The 24,924-nt window shown below is 34.1% G+C and overlaps 1 protein-coding gene across 1 annotated transcript in view; it reads left to right on the forward strand.

Annotated features, from left to right (window-relative positions):
* The first annotated feature begins 14,817 nt into the window (after nt 1-14,817).
* The window catches only part of KHDRBS2 (KH RNA binding domain containing, signal transduction associated 2), a 528,464-nt gene continuing 518,357 nt past the window's right edge, over nt 14,818-24,924 (forward strand). Inside the window, exons 1-2 of the mRNA XM_006149188.1 lie at nt 14,818-14,884; nt 17,645-17,772. Of these exons, the coding sequence (XP_006149250.1) occupies nt 14,818-14,884; nt 17,645-17,772 (195 nt within the window). The remainder of the gene's footprint in view (nt 14,885-17,644; nt 17,773-24,924) is intronic.

Here is a 24,924-nt window from a genome sequence, read left to right on the forward strand (position 1 = left end):
TTTTTTTTTTTTTTTTTTTTTTTAGTTTTTTGAAAAAAATAATAATTGCAGATTGCCTGTGTGCTTGCCGGGAAGAGAGGAAGAATGAGAGGAAAAATCTCCTATAGGGCGTGACAGTGCAACAAATCTTTTCCTTCTATTTCTCCTTCCTTTCAGAATTTTGAGTATGCAGGCACATGGTCCAACATGTCTTTCAAGTCCCTAGGACCAGCATTTGAACAGTGGTCAGTCATGTGGGATTCTTTTCTCTTAACTATTATGCCATGGAACTGAACTTAACAATTTTTGGTTTTAATAATGCTGAAGACTTCACTGAAGTCTCATGTTCAGCTTCAAATGCAAGTAAATAACATGACAGTAGCTAATATGTATCATGCACATATGTGCCATATACTGTTCTGTATGTGCTGGATAACTTGAGTTATTGTTACAACAGTTTTATAACAATATTATCCCCATTTCACAAATAAGCAATGTCATGCATGAAACTCAAGTAAACTGATTAATCAGACCAGTCTATGTGTGAGAATTTTGACTACTACCTAAGAATGAGAAGACTAAGAAAGCAATAGGTGTCATTCTTGTTGCCAGGTGTCACATAACTAACATGTGCACATAAAATACTATAGTATGATGTTTATATTCTTAAAAATACACTAGGATACTCCGACAAGATTTTTAAAATGATTTTACTTATTTTTTAGTTGGCTATAGGGCATGTATGCTCACCAGAACTAGAGAAAGAAAGAGAGAGATAAAGAGAGGAGAGAGAGAGCACACGAGCGAGCGAGCGAGCCAGTAGGTCTGTGACTTGAACTATGGTTGACCAGTGACCCAGTGCCTTAACCACCATGCCATCTACTAGCCTGGATACGCTTACAAGATCTGATTCCCATATCTGGGTGGGTGGGTAGGAAGGAACAGCAGAGAGTTTAAGTGATTTTTCTAAGGCCACAAACAATATTATGTCTGAAAGGTAGTACACCCTGAATAGGTAATGTAGGAATTAAATGATAGGTGTTCATAGGGAGCCATGTTCCTGAGATTTATTGCGTACAGCTCTATGGGGAAGAGAAACTATGAGCTAAGTCTTGAAGTTGTTGGAATGTGGATAAATAGGAAAGTGAGAACAGGGTAGATACTACTTTTATAATTTAGGTAGGTTCAAGACATTTATATGAATTAGTAGGAACGGAAATGACTAAAATTTTTTATAGTTTGTTTTGCTAAAAATAAGTGCTCAGATTATTTTAAAATCAGATTGAGAAGTTATTATTTCAGTCATTAAAGAAAAATTCCTTATTTAGGTCCTTACTATCATTTGCAAATTATTTAGTATGGACTTAACATTAATGTCTCTCTCATGGTTTTTCATGTTTTCAGGAACAAGGAAAATATTACCCGTGTTCAAGAGCAACTTTTCATTGCATAAATGCTTTTGGATTCTGCCAGTATCCATAAGATTGTTGCCTGCTAACCTTGAGCCTGAGTGATAACATCATTCGCAGTAGCTGTTTTGCTAGCATCATAGTTCATGCATAAAGATGCCATATTATCATTTAAACTCTATTTTGTAAGAAATTACCCATTTCGTTTCTCTGTGATGGAAAATACAGGTTTAGGGCATAATTTCCTCTTCTTGTTTGTCACTGATCTATCTACAGAGGCTATCAAGATGGGTAAAATAAACTTCCTGCTCAGGAATTACAAAATAGTGGGAGACAGATGTGAAACATTATAATATCAAGACAATGTGATAATTATTGCCAGAAAATTATGCACAAAGTACTAATTCTCACAATGCCATCATCTTGATAGATTTACTTTCTTTTATAAGAATTAAAGAAACTCAGGCTAATTAATCAGCTTAAGATAATTTATCTAGAAAGTTATAAAGCTACTTTTGGCATGCCAATTTAAATTCTAAAACGACAGATAGAACCCAGTGAAATTTTACACTAGTAAGGATTGTTTGATTCATACTTAGTAGTGCAGAATAATAAATAATTTTAAAACAAAGTAGAATTTTTGTCAATTTCCATACCATTTTGAGATGGATTAAAGTAGCTGATGATAAAAGCATGTACAAACATTTTAAGAATAAAAATATGACTGTAGGATAAAGCAAACATGATAATTATAAAGATGGTGAAAAGCATTGTACAGGAAATCCCTAACTGTAGGAAGTACAAAAGGATTTAGCTCTGCGCTTCCTTGAGAAGAGTCAAGATAAACATAAACCTTAATTGCTTTGCTCTATAAAATATTTTATAGGAGGACAGCTTTGTAAATGCACTTTTTTTTTTTTCCTTTGGACAAAATAGGCATGTGCTCCCCTGAGAGAAAGAGGGACAATGAGAACAAATTCCCTTCCCCACTCCAAGGGGATGGTCATGCTTCAATTCTTTCTTGTCTGTTTCTTCCTCCTTTCAGGACTTTGGAGGCATGCGTACACACACACACACACACACACCTGTCATATTTCTCAGGCTGCCAACTGTGGGACGAGATTCAAACCACTCAGTTGACGGGTAGGATCCAGCTGTCTTAACCACCATTCCATGGGCTGGTCCCTAAATGGTATTTTTATGTAAAGGGTGGTTTGTTGCCATTTGTTGTATAAGGCTATGGTGAAAGCTCCTCAATTATTCAAATTATTTTTTTCTTCATGTATTTATATGTTAGGTTAGCTATTTGACCTCCTTTTTATTTGAAAAGTAAGATGTTACTGATGCTACATGGTTATGATAAAAAAAATATGTAAATATATATGCCAAAATGCCATTGATTTTTTTCATCTATCGTTTGGGAATGAAATCTGAAAATGTATCTTTCTCATCAATATCAAAGAAATAGAATTTTGACTCAATTATTTTATGATCTTTTATTAATAGTTTTTCCAATATTAATAAAATATTCAAATATTCAGTATATTTGCCCTTTTAGTCTGAAGATATATTTTGAAATGATTGAAGCTTACTTTGTTATAGTGTACTGATAACTGAAATTTCACATTGGCAATTCTAAAGAAAAAGTGAAAACTATTGTACTATGCTACACTCTATTATTCTGCTAACATTAATCATTAAAGATTGATTTTGTACTGAAATAGAAAGAGCAAAGGAAATTTTACTTAGGTATTAAAAGGATATAATTTGAGGATGGAAAGAGCAGGCTAACCTTTGCTTGTTTATATTGTGTATTAGTTCTTCATGTTCCATTTATAATGAGTTCTAATCACCAGGCAATTAAGCATCATTTGTATAATATTTAAAGTTCTTTCTGAAAATGTTCATAAATAAAAGTATTTTTACAACTTCTTATTGACTTTTGGTTTTAGATTAACAAAAATTCTAAGGCACTGAACACTAGACTCATTCTGTATGTTATATTTAAAGGACATTTGCATTTTTTATTTTATTATTTTTAGGTTTTTGTTATAAGGTGCATGTGCTTACCAGTGAGAGAGATAGAGAGAAAGAGAGACATTACTCCCTGGGGGTATCGCCATGCCACAAACCCTTATCCATTCTTCTTTCTAGATTTTGTACATGTACACCCACATGCCTAGCATGACTTTTAAGCCACTGGATCTGGGATTCAAATCATGGTGGGCCATGCGGGAGTTCACCTTCTGGCCCCAAGGCCATTTGCATTTTATGGACAAAAGTGTTCTTTCCAGACTAATTACATGTTCTTCATTTTATTATGTTCTGAAATTATAGCTTGCATGTAAACATTCTTCTATATTGCATTGAAAATTATTTTCGAAGTCTTCTCAATAATTAAATACCTTGATTTTTAAAAATTACTCTAAAGCAGGAAGCCTGCAGTGTGATCATATTTTGTCTTTCCTTTTTTAAATTTAAAAATATTAAAAGAATGTATTTTGCCCTCCATAAACATACTAGGCATAAATAATTCTGCATAATTGGCCCTTCTAAGAACATATTTAGTAATATTTTGTATATTGTTCTACATAGCTCTAATAAGATTTGTTATATGATTTCTTGGCTAAATAAGTTAATTATTGTATATACAGAAGATATATTACAATCAGAGTAAAATGCTGTCTAGAAAAATGACTGACATATGGGAACAGCAGATGGCACAATGGTTATGTCATTGGAATCCCACATGGCTGACTGTGGTTTGAATCCCAAACTCGGAGGCTTGAATCTCATGCCAGGTGTATGTGCATGTGTGTCCAAAATCCTGAGAGAAGAATGGAGGAGGAGGGCTTGCAGTGTGGCCATCATCTCTGAGGGGTGATTTCTCACTTTCTGTCTCTCTGTCTCCCTGATGAGTACATGTGCCCTATAGCAAAAGTCTCTCTTAAAAAAAAAAAAAAAGACTGAAGTAGAATAGCTATAATTTATTATAAAATATTTTTAAAATGTGATCGGATGAATATTCCAAACTCACACATACACATGAGAATACCTCATAAAGTTATGGAAAAGTGTTATGATAGTATGAATTTCTTTTGGTGCAGAAAAACTGCAAAATCCATGCATAGTTTTTTCATGATATGTATTTTTTTATGAACTTTTTGAAAAGGCACAAGTAGACACAGACACATACACACACACTCACTTGTTACTAAGACTACTGTCTTTGGGCCATCTTCTTACTCTTTTTCTCTACCTTCACTTCCTATACATAATTAAGATGAAGTATATTAATTTAAGATTTATCACAGGGGCCAGCAAATGGTGTGGTGGCTAAGGGGTTGGACTCCCACATGGCTGACCAGGGTTCAAGTTCTGGACCGGCAGCTAGCTTTCTCATTTTCCCTCTCCTTTTCACTGTGTCCCTCTCTGGTCAAATTAAAATTAAAGTTAAGAAACAAACTTAATTCTTAAAAAAAAAGATTTATCACAAATCTGGTTACTGGTGACCCTTCAACTTTAATTACGTAGCTCAAGTTTCCCTCAAATTCCTTGGCTTTTACTCTTGACCTCTATGGTTAATTCTTCACACATGGAGATAGGCTATCATTCAGTAGTATGTATCAAATTAATAACAGAATTGGTCATTACTCCCCTTGATTAACATGCTAGAATAGAAATCCCTTGGCCATACAAAGTAGGTTGTCTTAGAAAGACCTGAAAAATAAGTAACTTATTTCTCAAAGATTTACTTAAATATATAAATGTCCCATTTTAAATTTGACCCAAAGGGGAAAATAATTTCTGATTTAAAAATAAATTTATGTTGTATAACTATTTTTAAAGTAAGCAGATAATTGTGATTTCTCTGTATATATAAATATAATTTTGTTATGTCTACTTAAAAATGCAAGCCTCTGTAATGGTCAGTTTCAGAAATGAGTATAACTGTAATAAAGTACTTAAGTAAAGCATCAAAATACAGACACAGCCTAACACATCAGTGTTGTAACTTTTTTTTTTCTTAGAGAGATTTTTGCTATAGGGTGCATGCGCTCGCCAGAAATATAAAGACAGAGAGACAGAAAGTGAGAAATCACCCCCCCCAGGGGGGATAGCCACGCCGCAATCCCTTCTCCTCCTTTCTCCTCTTGGGATCTTGGGCACGCACGCACATATGCCAGGCGTGAGTTTAAGCCACCGGGTCTGGGACCCGAACCACTGTTGACTACATGGGAGTCCAGTTACATAGCCATTATGCCAACTGCTAGTCCCAGTGTTAAAACTTCTAATGACCCTAAAATTTTAAGCAAAAACTACAGATCAGATAAATACTAGTAAAATTCTGTCAGAGGCCTCTGTAAAATACTCATCATACCTATTTTAGAAAATATAAATAATAAATGCAAAAAATATCACATGGGTTAAGGAAATGATTTGAATATGAACTAGAGATTCGTGTATTCAAATATAATCTTTTTCACTGAAAGTATACTTGTATTTCCAGAATGAGTTTCAAATAATCTTTAAACTGACATCAATTTATTCTTGAAGTTATAGCAAGCTGGAAATGCAGTCCAGGTATTTAAAATATTTAAAAAGAATTACAAGTAAAATGGGGACAGGTGGTGGTGCAGTGATAGTTCAGCTGGACCCACAATGGGAATGTCCTTGGGTCTGTGTCCCCAGACCGCCTCAGCACGCCAAGTGTATGCAAGTACCTGTGAATGGCCGCCTGAGACTGGGCGTGGACTACAATGTGAACGCTATGTAAGGGGTGTCTCTCCCTCTTTGTCTCTTTCTCTCTGTTTTTCTCCCTCATGGGAAAAATAAAGAAATTTAAAAAATATTAAAGTTATTGACCAAATAAAGAACTGTTCTCAAGGTAGAAGAATTACATAGTATGACTTACCAGCCCACATGATTATATCTCCTATTTCTTTAAATGAACAAATGAACAACAACAAAACACTCCACTTTATTGAAATGTGATTGATAAACAGCCATATATAATATTTAATACATACAGCTTAGAGATTAGTATTATATGTACCTATGATGCCATCACCACAAACACAAACTCATTCATCATCTTCGAAAGTTTCCTCCCTCCTTCTTAATTTTCTGATAAAAACACAACATAAGGCAAATTTTTGAGTATATAGTATTCCCCCCTTTATCTGAAGTTTTGCCTTCTGCAGTTTCAGTTACTTGTGTTCAGCCACAATCTGAAAATATTAAATGGAAAATTTAGAAATAAATAATTCATATGTTTTAAGTTGTATACTTTTCTGAGCAGTGTGATCAAATTTTGTGATTTCCTGCTCTTCCTTGCCTGGGACATGAATCATTTCTTTGTCCAACATATCCCAATGTATATGCTAATTGCCTGTTGGTCATTAGTCATTTTGAAACTGTCTAGGTTATCAAATCTACTGGTTTGGTATTGAAGAGCTTGTGTTCAAGTAACCCTTTTCTTGCTTAGTAATGGCCTCAAAGTGAAAAAACAAACAAACAAAAACACTGATGATCTGGATATGCCAAAGAGAAGCAGAAACAGACTTTCTTTAAGTAAGAGGATGAAAGTTATCAATTTAAAAACAGAGGAAAAAATTATATGTTGTTTGTTCAAATCTATAGTAAAATAAGGAGAGCAATACCACACTCACTTGACTTTTATTGTGGTGTATTCTTACAATTATTTAATTTTACTATTAGTTACTGTTGTTAGTCTCTTACTGTGCCTAATTTGTGAGTAAAATTTTGTCATTAGTGTGTATATATATATAAACAAATATAGTGTAAGTAGAGTTTTATACTAGTCATGGTTTCTGGTATCCACTAGGGATCTTAGAGCATATATTCTACAGATAATATATGATATGATACAACAGCATATGGTTAAGTATATGTACTGTGTTATACAGTAGATCCTTAGGACTTACTCATTTTGCATAATCTAAACTTTGTACCCTTCGGTCAACATTTCCTCATTTCCCCACTCTCCCAGCACCTATTAACTACCATTCCACACTCCGCTTTTGAGTTTGAGAATTTTAGGTGTTTCATGTAAGTGGTTTCTTAATCCATTTGGGCTGCCATAATAAAATATCACAAACTAGATGGCTTATAAACAGCAAACATTATGTTTTACAGTTCTAGGGGCCCGGAAGTCCAAATTAAGGTTGGAGAAAATTTGTTGTCTGGCAAGGACTCATTTCCTGGTTTGTAGATGGCTTCTTCTTATTGTGTCCTCACATAGTGGATAGGGCAAGGAATTTGGTGGAGTCTCTTTTTAAGAGCACTAATCACATTCATGAAGGCTCTACACACATGATGTAATCATTTTCTATGGCCCTACCACCTACAATTCTGGCGGAAACAATCATTCAGCCCAACCAGGTAGAATCATGTTACATTTTTCCTTCTGTTCCTGGTTTATTTCACTTAGCCTAATGTCCTCCATGTTTATGCATATTGTCACACATGACAATTTTCTTCTTTATATGGCTGAACAATATTTCATAGGAATGTGTATACCACATTTTATTTTTTTGTCCACTGATAGACCTTTAAGTTGCCGCCACAGCTCGATTTTTGTAAATAGTTTTACATTAAACATAGGAGTACAGATATATCTTTGACATCCTGATTTCAATTCTTTTGTGTATATGTTCTAAATGGACTTATTGGTGTCTTAATACCATGGGGATTTTGATGGAGATTGTACTAAATCTATAGATTGCTTGGGCTACTATGGACATTTTAACAATATTATTTTTTCTGATCCCACACATATTATCATTATAGTTATTGAGTTTTTAAAATTTTATAATTTTCAGTGTTCAAGTCTTTCACTCTCTTGGCAAAGTTTATTACTAGCTATTTTGATGCTCTTATAAATACAATTATTTTCTTTTGGATAGTTCACTATAATATAGAAATGTAGCTGATTTTTATATGTTGTAAATTTACTGTATTAATGTATTAGTATTAATATCTTTATTAGGAGTTTTTAGGATTTTTCTACGTAAGAGATCATGTCAGTTGCAAATGGAGATAGTTTTATCTTTTACTTTTAAATTTGGATGCCTTCCCTTTTTTCCTTTTTTCCTCACCTTAATGCTCTGGCTAACACTGCCAGTAGAACACTGAATAGAAATGGCAAGTGTGGGTATCCTTAGCGTATTGTGAATTTTAGAGGAATCAGCTTTTCACCATTGAATCTGATATTAGTTGTAGGATTTTCATATATTGCCTTTATTGTATTAAGTTTCTCCTGTACCTAATTTGTTGAGAAGTTTTACTATTAATGGGCAATGATCGTTGTCAAATACTGTTTTCTGGATGTATTCAGATGATAATGTGATGTTTAATATTCATTCTGTTAATGTAATATATCACACTGATTTTCAAATACTGTACCATCTTTGCATCTCAAGGATAAATCTCACTTGGTAATGAATATGATCCTTTTAATGTGCCAGTGAGTTTAATTTTGGGGGGGAGGCTTTAAAATTTTTTTAATTAGTTAATTGATTCTTTTACATTCAATCACTGTGTACCATCACAGCATAGCAAATGAATTTTATCTTCCTGAATACACTGTATATACTGTTTAGTCAAAGATATTACCATACATACTATCATCAACAGGTAATTTTACATTTTTGTGTCCCTGAAATATTTTGCTCCTTTATTTGAAGGTTTGTAAGGTCTATATTTATTAGGGATATTGGCCTGTAGTTTTTGTTTGTTTGTTTTTTCTTGTGGGTTCTTCGGCATTGATATCAGGGTGATATTGGCATCTGAAAATGAGTTTGAGACTGTTTCCTCCTCTATTTTCTGAGTTTAAGACAGGCTGACTTTATTTCATCTTTGTGTTTAGAAGAATTTACTTGTGAAGTTATCTCATTTTATATTCTAATCCTTTCTTAATCTAGGGATTAGTTTCTGGCTCCCTCTTTAGTGAAATTTTACCTTAGAAATCTACTTCAAGGGGCCAGCAGGTAAAGTGCTGGACTCCCACATGGCTGACAGCTCAAGTCCTAGACCCAGCCACTTCAAAAATCACAATGGGCAAGTTTGAATGCATGCCCAAACTTCCAAGAGGAGAGTAGAGGAGAAGGCATTGTGGCATGGCCATTCTCCTTGAGGGGAGGAGGTGCAATTTCTTACTTTCCCTCTCAGAGTCTCTCTCCAGCCAGCAAGTGCACACACTCAACGGTAAAAGCCTAAGAAAAATTTAAAAATACTCTTCAAAGTTTATTTATTTATTTATTTATTTATAGAGAGATTTTTGCTATAGGGAGTGTGTGCTTGCTGGAGAGACAGAGTATAGAAAGTGAGAATTCCCAAGGGTGATGGTGATGCGATGCTGCAATCCCTTTTCCATTCTCCTTTTGGAATTTTGGGCCTGAGCACACAGACAGCGGGCATGAGTTTTAAGGTGCTGGATCTGGAACTCAGACTGTGGTCGACTACATGGGAGTCTAGCTAAGTAACCATTCTGCTATCTGCTGGTCCCAAAGTTTACTTATTTAAAGTTTAGTAAAATAACTATATTGAAACAATAACAATAATGGTTTTTTCCAGACATGTTTTTAAACCTTCTCCTTTTATTATCTTTTTAATCTTCACAGCACCACCAAGAGTTCTTGCCTAATTTCTGGGTGAGAAATGGAGACAGTTCTATGTGTAGCCAGGATTTAAAGTCAGCTGTACCTGTGTATTCACTGCTGTCTGTAATTATTCTATACTGAATTTTATCTTATTGTTTGTACCACTCCCTCTCTCTTCCATTTCCCTCCTTTGTCTTCTGCTTCTCTTCCTTCTTCGCTCTCCCTTATATAAGTGAATTGAGTCAGTCATACTTATAAATTCACATCAAGTTGTCAAATAGCTTTTTAAATTTTTTTAGGGTTTTTGCTGTAGGGAGTATGTGCTCTCCAGAGAGAAACAGAGACAGTTAGAAAGTGAGAAATCACCCCCAGGGGAGAAGACCATCCCACAGTCCCTTCTCCTCCAGTTTCTTTCTGGGATTTTGTGTATTCTTACACAAAATCTATAGCCCGCCATGATTTTCAAGCCTCTGTGTCTGGGACTTGAGCTGTGCTCGGCCATGTAGGAGTTCAGCACCATAATCACTTCTCTGCCTGCCAGCCCCTGAAACATTTTATTGATTTATAGTTTTTAGTGTTACTTCACGTTTACTACTTTGCTTTTAGCTTCTAGAACTCTATACAAATATTAGATCTCTTTTTCCCATCCACTATATATGTTATTTTCACCAAAACCTTTATTTCATAATTTCTGTTGATTCTATCCAAGTATTTGGTTCTTTCCTCTTTTCTGTTTCTGTTTTTGAGTATTTAGTTTTGTCTTCCTTCTAATTTAGTCTTTATGTATGAAATGAATTTTTGTTTTACTTCTGAGCTCTGTCAGCTCTTTTAATAATCTCCTCTAAATTAATTATTTCTTAAACAAATTTTATGTATTTCTGATACATGTTCCTTCATATAGTTTACTTTTTGTTCCATAATATTATATTTTAGTGGTTTTTTATTTATTTATTTTGTTTTTTGTTTGTTTGTTTGTTTGTTTTGCTTTGCTTTCCTGTTTATCTTCATTTTGATTACAGGACAATATATTTATTAGTTCATTTTTCTTTTTTGTTTTCTTATAGTCTAATTGTATAGGGCTTAACACAATACGGATGTCCTGGTTAAGTAAGGCAATGTTGACTGTGCTTTTATGTTTCTGTGGGAATGCACTGCCTATATGGCATAGTTTCCTCATTTCAGGCTCCATTGGAATTCTTCTTGAAGAAATTTTTCTTCATCAGGGAAAAAGTTCATCCTCATGAAAAAAAATTATCCTTGTCTCCCCCCTTCCCCTGAATTTATGAAGTATTTGGGCTAATTTATTTTATTTTTGTGATTTTTTTAAATCAAATTTCTTATCTCCATTGTCTAATCTAAGTCATGTATAAAATGAATCTTATATAGTCTTATCCAGGATACATGTTGTTTTCAGATCACTGTATTGAGAATTATACTTTAAGAGACTATCTTTTATTTTGGGTGTATGTACTTTCTTGAAATCTCTGTGTCCTAGGATTCTTGAGATCATCATGAATTTCTTTTATCCTTTTAAAATATTTTTGTCCACCCATACAAGACCTAGCAGTATTTCTACAGTTTTTAGAGTTTTAAAAATCCATTTTCATTATAAGATTCCTGTAAATCTTTTGTTGCTGCAACATTCTGTGATGCCAGACTCATACTTGAAAACCACATTTGTGTCCCAAGACCTCTTTGTACATATTGCACATGCATGTGGGTGCCTGCAATTCGAGATGACTAAGGCTCAGGTGGATTATGTCATGAAGACTCTGTTGGGAGTACCTGTTTCTTGCTCGCTCTCTCATGGAAGAAATCTAATCTAAAATTAAAAACAATTAGAATTGAACCCTTCCGTGACTTCCAAAATATAGAAATGATATAACCTAGTGCTGATTGTTTGTATTTTTTAGGTTTTTGCCATAGGGCCTATTTCCTCACCAGAGAGAAACCACCTGAGAGAAATCTTCTCAGGATTTTGGACACACATGCACATGTGTCTGGTGTGTCAAGCTGCTGGGTCTGGGACTTAAATCTCGGTCAGCCACATGGAAACCCTGTACTTCAACCACCACATTATGTGCTGGACCCCAGACTATTGAGTTTTAAAAATAAATTACTAAAAAAGGCTGCCTTTGCAATCTAGATATTTCTTTGAAGTTATGTCAAGCAATGTTTTGGGAATAAGAAAATTGCAGAAATCCTACAGAGAAATTTTAACAAGACAACTAATTAGAATATATAGACATAGCTAAAGCAGTTTTCTAAGGAAAATTCATAGCATTAAAATATTTTTATCAATAAAAATGTGGAAAGAATGACATGAATTAAACATGCAACTGAAACAACTTTGAAAAATAAAATGAACCAAGAGAAAACACAATTGGAAAAACTTGTATGTTCAAAAGTAAATGAAAGAAAGTTGAGACAAGAACATAATTAAAAATTTCTCCAAAATATCATCTAACAAGGGAACCAGCAGTTAGCGTAATGGCTGTGTCGCTGGACTCCCATGTAGTCGACTGCGGTTCGTGTCTCGGACCCGGTGGGTTAAAACTCACGCCGGGCGCGTGTGTGTGCATGCCCAAGATCCTGAGAGGAGAATGGAGGAGAAGGGATTGAGGCGTGACCATCCCCCCTGGGGGATGATTTCTCGCTTTCTGTCTCTATGTCTCTCTCTGTCTGTCTGGCAAGCACACATGCCCTATAGTGAAAATCTCTCTAAAAAAAAAAAAAAAGAATCATCTAACAACAACTACCATATGACTTACACAAGTAGGTGAAGTGATACAAGGTGAATGTAGATATGACCAAGAGTTGGCTCTTCTATTATTTCCACATAATCCCAGTGTTAAGGTGATAACTCAGTTTTTATGTGTATCTACATTGTCTAAATGTTTCACAAAGAATATGCGTTAATTGTTAAGTAAAAATAATTATTTAAAACTTAGAGTTCAAACGGGAAAAGCGCTACATATATAGATTTCCCGTGTTTTAAAAACTAGGCTAATGGCATATGACCATTTTGTGATTACGATATAGACAAATGTAAATAATAAGTTCTTAGTTATGGATATGTAAAGATAACATCCTGAAAATATTAGGAGAAAAAATTCCAACAATTTGGGCCCAGCTCTTTGGCCTGGTGGAAAACAGCCGGTTCCCATTTGGCCAACTGCGTAGTTCAAGTCCTGGACTCAGCAGCTTGAGAAACACACAGGACACATATGTATACCCAAAACCCTGAACGGAAAGAGAGATGGAGAAGGGATTGTGGTATGTCCATTTGCCATCCATTGGAGGTGCTCTCTCATCTCTCTCTCTGTCTTTCCTTGGCAAGCCCACATGCCGTCTAGAAAAACAAAACAAAACAAACAAACAAACAAACAAAAACAGAAGAAAAAATAAGAAATACCAGGAAAAAATTAAGGGAAATTGCAAAAATGAACAAAAAGAACTATAGAAATGCATTTTATTTAGCTCCATTTCTTGTTGGGAAAGCTATTAGAATTGATCATGAATTGACTACATTGCAAACATCTGACAAGCCTAAGATAGTAGTTTTGTGTAGAGCAAATAATGCCAGACAAAATAAATTTCTTTTTATGACAGAGTGACAAGGAAGAAGCCATACACATAGTAGATTCAGAACTGAGTCAGCTTATTTGGTGTGTCCCTCATTCAATTCCTTCAGCAAACTAGGAAGTATGGCATTAGGTAGATGCATGTACCTAAAGTCAGTGGTCAAAAGTGTATTGTCAGTATCAGGGGACATAATAACTATTCTTCCTTAGCAGTTGTCAGAGTTCCAATTGTTGTAATTATAAAGGGATTGAAAGCCCTGAATAAAAAGTGCTTTTCAGTTTAAAAAGGCAGTCAGTTAAAGTGACTTGTTAATACTTGGGAGAAGAAAACTAGGAATATGGTGCCATTATACTAAATAGAAGTTGTAGATATATAACTTATTTTTAAATGGTTCTTTGTTTTAAAATACTTTATTTTTTTCTTATACTGTAACTTTATTTGGAGCACGAGAATTTTTTTTACATAAAGTTAACATTTTTAAACTTCTTAGGAAAATTATTCAAAAAGAAACATTTCAGAAGAGTCTTGTTTAAATGGTTTTCTGTCTTATTTTCTTCTTATGAGTATTTGCTTTATTTCAGATCAGGTTACTAAATTGCTGTCCATACTGAAATATCTGTAAGATTTCTGAGGTTGGAAGACTTTGTTCAGGTCATTTTAAATTCACATTAGCACAGTGTCTATAAGAAACACAATACAGATTAATGTGATATTTGCCTTTCGTTTGTCTTAATGATTTCCATAAGAAGGTTCACACAATAAATTATATAAAAGTACAGTGCATTTGGTTGGAAATTATAAAAGTAATTCTAAAAGTTAAGCACATATATTAAGCAAACAAGCTGCTATGATATGTTTACAATGCTATAAAATAACTAATATGTTAAACATGTTCTTAAAACATACTGCTTTTGGTCATACAGTGAACTGAGACACACAGACAGCCTGCGTTCTTTTTGTTTGTTTGTTTGTTTTTTCTTCTAAATGGCACAAAACAATGGCTTGATGACAGGAAAATGCTACTTCATGAGAAAACACCAGTACCTGTATTCATACTTTAAAAACAATTCTTGTTCTGTATCCCCTTGATTGTTTTAAAAATTTTATAACTCCAGAAGATGACACAGTGTCACTTTATTAAATGTAGACGTCCTCTGGGGAAGTGATGTGTCTAAAAAATGTTTATAAATCAGTTTCCTTCCTACTTCAATGCTATCATAATGGACCGGGAGGACTTCCTAATCAATGAAATTGTGTTCTACAATACAGTGGACAGCCATGTCAAGGGTAGCTTTCCTATATCTGCAAATGCAGTGTTCCCTACTTGTCTTTAGGGAAATAATAGCGTAAGTGATAAAGTTCTTACAGATGACTTTGTATAAAATATGTAGTATAACTTGCATTTAGGCATTATCTGAGTAATTCATGTAATGTTACTTCAAAAAGATTGTTTTAAATTTCTCATAGACCACATAAATAGCATGCTAAAAAATTGCGTACAGATATTTTTCTATAAGCTATGTGAAATCATTTTTGGGAAAATGTTAAAAATAGAACAAAGGACAAAACTATCAGATACAAATATAGCATTTCTTTTAACTTTGGAAGTAATCAGACCTTTAAAGGATGATTGTTTTTAAAAACAATATAAATTAATACGAATTAAATGTTTCCATACACAGTATCTATTATTTCATTTCCTTTAGTCCATAATAACAGAATTAGACTGTCCTATCCATAACAAGCTAAAAACTTTCACATTCATATCTTCATTTATCAATAGTTAGTGTTTTGAAACAGTACACTGTAGACCAAGAGCAGGAAAGGAAGGCATATTTACAGATTATTTTATGGTAATAATAACTATCCAATAACATAAAGGAAATTAGTAAAATGAATTTTAAATAATTCTTTAAATCATTTGTTTCACATAGTGGATTTTATGAAGTAATTCGTTGTAACTGTACATTCTTCTCACCATGTCATCCCTTCCTCATTAGTTCGTTAGCATCATGTCTTATGTAAACAAATATAAATTGTTTCCTTCTTGACATTGTTCTCTGCTCTGATTGGTTTGGCATCTTACACCTGATGCTATCTTTATAAATATAAATGAAATGTTGGTGCCTTCATCCTCTACTCAAAACCATCTAGCACTTTTGGGACCAGTAGTTAGCATAATGGCTATGTCGCTGGATTCCCATGTAGTTAATCGTAGTTCGGGTCCCGGACCCGGAGGCTTAAACACACATTGGGTGAATGTGCGTGTGTGCTCAAGATCTCGAGAGGAGAATGGAGGAGAAGGGATTGTGTCGTGGCCAGGCCATCCCCCCTGGGGGGTGATTTCTCGCTTTCTGTCTCTCTGTCTCTCTTTGTCTGTCTCTCTTTGTCTTTTCTGGTGAGCGCACGTGCCATATAGCAAAAACCTCTCCAAAAAAACAAAAACAAAACCACAAACATCTAGTGCTTTCTATTCCATTCACAATAAAAAATTAAAAACTGAAAATGTCATGTGTCATACGTCTTATATGATCTCTTTTATAACCACCTTTCAAACCTCTTTCTACAATACATTATTCTTTTTTAAAAAATATTTATTATTTTATTATTTTACTTTTTAATTTGCTAGAAGCATTTGCATGAGAAAGAGAAAGAGAGAGCTAGCGAACGAGCAAGCCACCAGGTCCAGGTCTTGAACGCAGTTGGCCATTTAGGAGTCCAGCACCTTAACAACCATGCTGCCTTCTGGCCCCACAGTCACTATTTTTTATCTTAAGACTTCCTTGCTTTTTGCTCTTCCAAGAACAAGTTAAGCTTGTTTTTTCATCACACTATAAATTTCTCAATTTTTCTTATGTCTGACTTTTTTTCATCATTCTGTTTAAATATTCTCTATAAGCAAAGTAATAGCCACTCCCATTGACTCTACTCTCCTTTTTATTCTTAATAGCCTTAATGTATTTATTCTCTACTCTCATATAAAATGCTTGTGTACGTAAATTCACTTTCTATTTTTGTCTACCAGAGCATGGTGTGCTCATCAGAGGCAGATGCAGAGGGAGCTTAGTCCCCTGCACCCCACACCCCCAGTGGAGCATGGCCATGGACAGTCTCTTCTCTCTCATCTCTCCACCCTGTCAGGATTGTGGGCACACATGTTCCTGGTAGGTTTTTCATGATGCCTCAGCTAGGTTTTGAACTATGGTCTCCCATATAGAATCTGACTCCCTTAACTACAAAGCTTTGGGGCTGACCCTAACATTCATTTTCTAGTTGTTCATTTCCTTATTAGAATATGGATTCCAGAAAAACAGAGACATTTTCTTGTTCTTCATTGTATCTGTTGTACCCATGGAAAAGGTTCAGAGATTTTATGGAATAAATTAGAAAATTTAAGAATAAAACATAGTGTACATATTATCAAAACTATCTGTTTTGGGAACAGTTTCATAGGCCAAAACTAAGTTCTCAAATGTCTAGACAGATATTTTTATGTTGATGAATACAAATGATAGTATTTACAAATTTAATCCTTTACATGATTTTTGTGATCCATTTGAAATTGCTTTTAAGTTTAGTTAGAACATGGAATATTGTGCAATTTTTATTTATTATATATTTAGATAACTACTTGAATATTTTTTTTAATTTTAATTTTCTCAGGAGTAATTTTGAAAAAGTATAAAACATATAACTTTCAAATATGTTTTTTCTCTATTCACTGCTCTGGGAAAGTAATGTTTGCTTAGATATTTTAAATAGTCAAAGGACATATTCCTCACACTTTGTTTGAAGACATTAAAAATTAATTAAGGACATCATTTCTTTCTCATGAGACAGAGTCACATCTTCAGTTACCGCTTTTTAGTTTTAGTTTACTGAGGTCATCTTACAGTAACAGCATTCACATAGCTGTTAGGAAGAAGCTGTTTCAAGTCTTTGATCAGGATTCTTCATAATCTTATTGAAGAGCAAGATGAACACTCAGTGTGTTTATGATTTTTTTCTCATTTAAATGTTTCTTTTCTTCTGTTTCTTTTTTTTCAGAAATTGAAAAATTTCAAGGTTCTGATGGAAAAAAGGAAGACGAAGAAAAGAAATATCTTGATGTCATCAGCAACAAAAACATAAAGCTCTCAGAAAGAGTATTGATTCCTGTCAAACAGTATCCAAAGGTACTGCAATATGTGCTTTGTTCCTATAATTAAGAAAATGATAAAAATAAAATATTTATTCATTGATTTTAATAAAATAAATACTTTTAATATTCATTGTAAAGGATGTACAGAATCATGATACTGACATAGAAAAAGAAAAACATTTTACAAGTGCATTGATGAGGATCGTTTTCAACTGAATGCTAAAGCGCTTTGTTCAGCCAATATGGGAAGCATAATTAAATATTTTAATCATTTATTTAACGAATCAGTGAATCAGCAATTTGTCCAAATATGCACATCCACTTGGTTATGTTTTTGTTCATGTTAAAATATATATGTTCTTACCAAATAGATTAAACTTAATAATAACTAAATATATAATATTAGCCAATCAGCAGGGAATTATTATATTCAGGAAAGCAATACAATCTTTATTATACTAATAGATTATAATCTCTAGTTTTCTGTATTCCTGGTTCATTTATAAAAATAATTATGATATTGTTCTTAATGAAAAAATGTCTCTCTTAAGTTGCTTTTCCCTAGTGTATCACTGATTATAAAGTATAGCTTTCAACAGCATAGGTTTATCAATTATAGTAATAAATTTTACTGTGTATAAAGAATTTGTATTTTTCCAAACAAAAGAAGCAAAATTAGAGACTCAAAGATTCAAGGTTTTAATTTACTTTGTGAAGAGTGAGTCTGAAGCAAGGAGTATGTAATTATCATAATAATAAAGACTACATAAATGAATGCTGTGGTTTATCAGTTTTCTTCTGATGTGACAAATTTTAGTAAACATAATTAAGCAGAATGTTTTGTTTATAATTATTTTGGATAGAGATAACACTGTTACAAAGCAGCAAATTGTAAAATTTAACTTTTAGATAAGGTTTTTCAGACATGCAAATTTTTTTTTTGTTTTTGAGCTAGATTTATTTTATTGCAAGAAAAATGCATTCTATATGTATGTTTAGAAATAAAGTTTGTTAGATATTTTGAAATAAAGTTTATTAGGTTTATAATTATGTTTTAAGGATATTAAAATCTGTAGTCATACACACACACATTAATATTTATATAGTAATGAAATATGGTAGAAATCCAATGGGTATTAAAAAATGGTCCTTTTTTTTAAAGGAGCTTTATTAACTATTTGTAGTGTAGAACAAAATGTTTGTTATTAAACCAATATATTTAAATATAATATAACTCGATATTGTTTTTCAGGATTACATTTGTCTATTATGTAAATATGGGAAGGCCAACGACAAGCTCATTATATTTTTCTAAATAAAACACAGCTCTGGGGACCAGCAGATGGCATAATGGTTATATTGCTGGACTCCCCATAGTTGACTGCAGTTTGAGTCTCAGATCTGGTGGCTTAAAACTCAACCCAGGCTTGTGTGTGTGTGCATGCCCAAAATCTCAAGAGGAGGATGGAAGAGAAGGGATTGTGCATAGCCATCCCCCCATGGGGGGGGGTGAGTTCTCGCATTCTGTCTGTCTCTCTCTCTCTCTCTCTCTCTCCAGCAAGCGCACATGCCCTGTAGTAAAAAATCTCTCTAAAAGTAAACAAATAAGTAAATTAAATAAATAAAATGCAACTCTGTGGTATTTGACCAATTTAAGTTGACAACGTATAAAAGGCTTTTAAAGTTCTGATGGATTTTCAAGTGTCAGCATCCGTGTTTTTATGCTGAGTAGTATGCAAGAGTCTACATTTGATTCATAATGAATATTCTGTGGTGCCAAGTGTTTGTGTGAAGTTTAATTTCATAAATTATAAGATGCTCAAACAACGAAAATAGTTATTGCAATAAACCATGGATCTCCAGCAAAGTATCGCACCTCTTAGAATTTTTAGAATAATAGAATGCTTAGACTGGAACTAAACTGGGAAATCACAGACTACATAAAACTTTTATTTTACAGCTGAGATAACTGGAAAATGATGAACTACTCCAGGTCACATCTTTGTTACAGATGGATATCTTTATTACAGTTGATGTTATTTTAGATTCTTCCTTTTTTGTGAACCATTACATTTTTAACTTGACTGATCATGCTCACATGTTTGTATTACTTTTTCATGTAAAATGTGGAAGAATGTGAAAAATCATAGCTTCTAATGATTAATAGTTTCATGCGTAGTCTCAATAACTCATGCTCAAGAAAATTTACCATTTCTTTAATTGATGAAAAGCCTGACAAACCTTTTTGATTTATTTTTTAAAGGAATCTCTATTTAATCTAATCACACAGAAAAGAATTCTATAGCCCTTACAAAGAAATAGAGCAAACTGCTGAGAAGCTGAGTAGAATAACCTAGCAAATTTGATCTGCCTTTGTTTTTTGTTTGTTTTCTTTTGTTTGCTATTAAGTGGATGCATTTGGTGGAGAGAGACAAAGACCCAGAGGGAAAGTGAGAAATCACCCTCAGAGGAGAAGGCCATACCACATAGTCTATTCTCCTCTATGCTCCTGGGATTTGAGGCACTCTAGCACAGGTACCCAGAGTGTTTTTCAAGTCCCAAAGTCCAGGACTAGAATGGAGACTCAGCCATGTAGGATCCAGTGCCTTAACCACCATGCCACCTGCTGGCCCTGTTTTTGTTTGTTTTTATGCTATAAGAATAAAATACAATGTTTTCAAAACAGCCATTCTTAACTATAATTTTTTGGAAAAAAAAAAAAAACTATTTCATGGTGACTCTATCTTTCCTAGTGTTTCTTGCCCACTTACCATAAAAATACTGGGGAGATAGAGTTAGGATTATGATTGCTAAATTGGAGCGATCTTGATTTGATGTACATTTGTAAGCTGTAAATAATGCGTAATGTGATGTAATACTGTGAGCTGTTAAGGAGAACAAAAAAGTATTTATGGATTTAAAATTTAATCTTTTATAATAAAAAGTGATCTATCTGTTAGTGGGACGTACTGGAGAATGACCTGCTTTCTGCAACTTTGTCTAAGAACTGTCTTTCCCTTGTTACCAGCTGTCCAATTGATCTGGTAATTATTGTGGAAAAGACACAGTCCTCTCCATCAAAGGGCAATAAATAACTATGAGAATTATCAGAGAAATGACCCTACCATGACTTTACTGTGTGACCTTTTTTGGATAGATTTTGTTTCAATTAGTCTCCAATTGTAAGTTCATTTGCTGACTTAGTTGAATACTATGAGGAATTGAAAGAAGTTTAAGATTTTAAATTATAGAAAGTATAGGAATGCTGTTCAAGCACTTTAAGAATGATTTATCTAGCTCTAGTACTTCATGTTTAGTGACTTAATTTGGAGAAAATATGCGATCCTATTAAAATATTTTAATGAACAGTGTTTTCTTATTTGTTTTTCATATTTTTGTAACAAGATTATAGAGATGCATTTGAGATTCATGCTACCTAATTGATTTTAACTATTCTTGCTATGTTGTATACCATAAATGTATGCAATACTATTTATTTAAAGGCCCAGCCTCATGGTGCAGTCGGGGCAAAAAGAACTGCAGTGCTGGAAGCCACATGACTGGTTGCTAGTTTGGATCCCTGGGTAGAGCTGTCAACAAGCTGGTGCACAAGATCCTGATATGCTGAAGGGCTGGGCAAGAGGGCATGGCATGACAGATCCTGTTAGGGGTGCTTCTTTCTTTGTGCTCTGTCTCTGGGCTCACTCTCTCTCTCTCATGCACATGTGTGCATACATGTGGTATTCATGAATTTTTTAAAAAAATATTTGTAAAATTATTTTTAGAAGATTATTAGAGAGACATTGTATCTGTATCTGCATTTGCAAATGTTTCAGAATCAGAGCAATTATTTCTTGGCAGTTAAGTCTCTAGGGAAATAAGATAGGTCAGCATGTTCCTCTATGTTCCTCAGATTCATATAGAAGATCTCAGAAAACCTTATGCCATTCCATACATTAGCTTTTTCTCCCTAAATCCACAAATACTATATTTCACAGTCCAGTACACTTATTTTACCCTCTCCCATAATTTAATATCGCTAATTGATATGTATATTATAGTCAATCTTTCTGCACTTTCTTTCAGGAAGGAAATTGGCATGATTCTTCATTATTGCCTATGACATGTACACTTGGTCTTAGCTTTTTGTATTGAGTTGTAAGTATTGGAACTATGTCTCTTGAGTTGAATTTCAGTTAGAAATTTCTTCAATGAGATCATGATTTGGTGTTGATATACAGAGCAATTCTGTATATAAAATATGTACCTAAATAATTGGGGTATAAATTTGATATTTATGAAGGTGGTTTTCATCCTTGATGGAATGAGAAAAAAAATCCATGTTTTCTTGAATCGCAACAAACATGTACCTTAAAGGATCTAAGAAACCAAGATACACATATGAGACTGAAGCCCTGCTGTGTTTGTTTCTGCTAGATATGCTGAAAAAATGCCTATGGCAAGTCTGGGTAAACAGAGTGCTCTGGAGAACTGGAAGAGTGCTACCTGCACTTGTAAGAGGGTATCTAATTATTGCTTACTACTGTACCTATTTGTTCACCTGGGCAATTCAGCATTTCAATACTTTTCCAAAATATCTTTTTGATGTGCTTTCAGAATCCTTTGAAATACATCAGACCTTTTCTTCAATTAAATTTGCCCCAAGGCCCACTTTTTATTTCTCAACTTGAGCTACTGCCAATTTTTAAAGCAATATATTGCCAGGAGTGTAAATCTGCCCCAAATTTGGCCCCTTTTAAGATCAAACACAGCCATGTTCCCCTGTGCTGCTTTTCAAATCAATTCCTTATGTAGATTAATGCAGAAAATTAAAGTTCCAAAATATGTTCAAAGGCATCTCACTTGCTCTATATTTCTTCTTGCTCTATTCAATCCCAGAGAGAAGACCTGCCTTCTATGCCTGGTTGGAAGTTGTCTCATCCAAAATTGCAATCTGCCACGTCCTTCTACAAAGCTTATGTCCCTCTCTTCTTTATACCTTGAAAGATGAGATTCTCAAATCCAAGTCCTTGATGAGTGTTATTTTTCTAACTTTCTGAGTAATTATCAAATAATTTAAAAATAATATAAAGTGATTAATATAGAAACTATGAACACTTTTCAAAGCCAAATATAACCACTTGCCATCTTGGAAAAACCTTTCTATTTTTGTATAGTATGGTTTTTTCAGAAGCCACTCTGTAGCATGATCTTAAACCTATTTTATCTTTTCTAGATAGAGCCCACTGCACAGCATTGCTTCTTATTTTTCTAAAAGAAATGGAAGAGATGATTTGATGGGCTTTATGGTTTCAGTTTCATTCATATCAATTTTGTAGCCTCTCACCTGTGAATTTAAGTCTCAATTGAGAAAATGATATGACACTCAGATTCACATTTCTCATAAGGAAAAGAAAAATTCCAAAGTGCATTTAGATTGCATTCTCTCTAGTAGAATGTCTTGTGAAATAACGATTTTTTAGCAGAATTTAAAATTTTGTTGTGGCATTATGTCTGTACTTACCTTTCCAATTACTCTTTGTTTTAATTACTGCCTATTTCATGTACATTAAATACTGTTTGTTCAATTTTCAATTTTGAAATTATTCCTTCTTTTTTTTTAGAGAGAGAGAGAGATTTTTGCTACAGGGCATGTGAAGCATGTGAGCTTGCTGTAGAGACAGACAGAGACAGACAGTAAGAAATCACCCCCCAGGGGAGATGGTCACACCTCAGTCCCTTCTCCATTCTTTTCTCCAGATTTTGGGTATGCACACACATGCACCCAACATGAACTTTAAGCTGCCTGTGTGGTACTCGAATCACAGTTGACTACATGGAGCCCAGCAACGTAATCATTACACCAGGCCCTGATCCCATCGACTCATGTATTTCCAATACTGAATGATGCATGCTTCTTCTCTCACCATATTTTGTTATGTACTCAGCATACCTTTGCAAATATGTCCTTTTACTTTCTGAATCGATACCAATCTTGCCTTTTGGTCCCCTATGTCTAGAGGGTCTTTAGTCTGTTTTGAACAGTTTTCATTCTGCCACAGATGGCAATTTCTTTCTCTCCCCCATCTCTCTACCCTACATCCCTTTTTTTTCATACCTCCAACTAATATTTCGCAAGTCATATAGGAGAATTGCTTTTATTTTCCCATTTGCCATCAATGGGAAAACTTAAAACTGCTTCAAAAGGATTATTAACACACAAGTGCATTTTCAAATGTATCCAAACCCACATCACAGTTACGTAAGGGCCCCCTGTAAGAGCCAAAAAAAAAAAAAGAAATCTCTAAGTGCCTCTCCAACCTTCTCTCTCTTTTTTTTTTTTTTTTTTGTAAAACCAGGTCACTATAATGTTTTTATACAATTTAATAAGTAATCTTTTGATGACTGCAGACATGTAAGACTGGCTATATTCAGAAACATCAGTCATGATGGTTTTCCAGATTAGTGTATCATCTTCAAAAATTACAAGGAGTTACTTGTATGCAACTGCTATTAAATCAGTAAGACAGCATTTATACATCCATCATTTTCAGGACTGTTGGTGACTTGGGCATATTTCCCCCAAATAACCTTGCCTCCTTGTGTTGCTCACGTTCGCCTCAATGACAGTACCTTTGGTGATAACACCCAGAGTTGTATACAGTGGAGATGAGGAATTCTTCTTTACACTGAGTATTAGCAGGCAAAAGGTGGCTCTCAGTTCCAATTGTTTTACGTGGACCTTCTTGAAACCTAATCCCATTGGCCTAACGAATCTTTCATATTTAGGTGGTTTTCTAGTAAAGTCACCTCCAACAAAGCAGACTTTTTAACCATCCTCTTCCATGCCTTCTTTCTCTTTCCTGTTCGAATAACTTTTAACACTTCTGTTTCTCCCTGGGCTCGAACTTTGGGAAGAGGGACTTCCCATTTTCCTACTTTCTGTTTTTGTTTAATCATATTTGAAAGTACTTTAGCTCAGGACTGTCCTTCTCTGTCCAAGAGATAGGCAGGTACTGTTCCTTGTGGAGTCTTTTCATCATCCTTTTGTTTGGTGTTCCTCTTTTCATGCATCTTGATAGTCTTTTTCATTTCTAGTTTCTCAGCATGGAACTATTTATGATAGAACTAGGCCTTCACAACAGTCACCCTTTTCCCTTCTTTGAACGTTCATGAGCCTCTCGAC

The sequence above is a fragment of the Tupaia chinensis genome, unplaced genomic scaffold (assembly GCF_000334495.1).
Source record: "Tupaia chinensis unplaced genomic scaffold, TupChi_1.0 Scaffold000256_1, whole genome shotgun sequence".
In the NCBI taxonomy this organism is placed as follows: domain Eukaryota; kingdom Metazoa; phylum Chordata; class Mammalia; order Scandentia; family Tupaiidae; genus Tupaia; species Tupaia belangeri.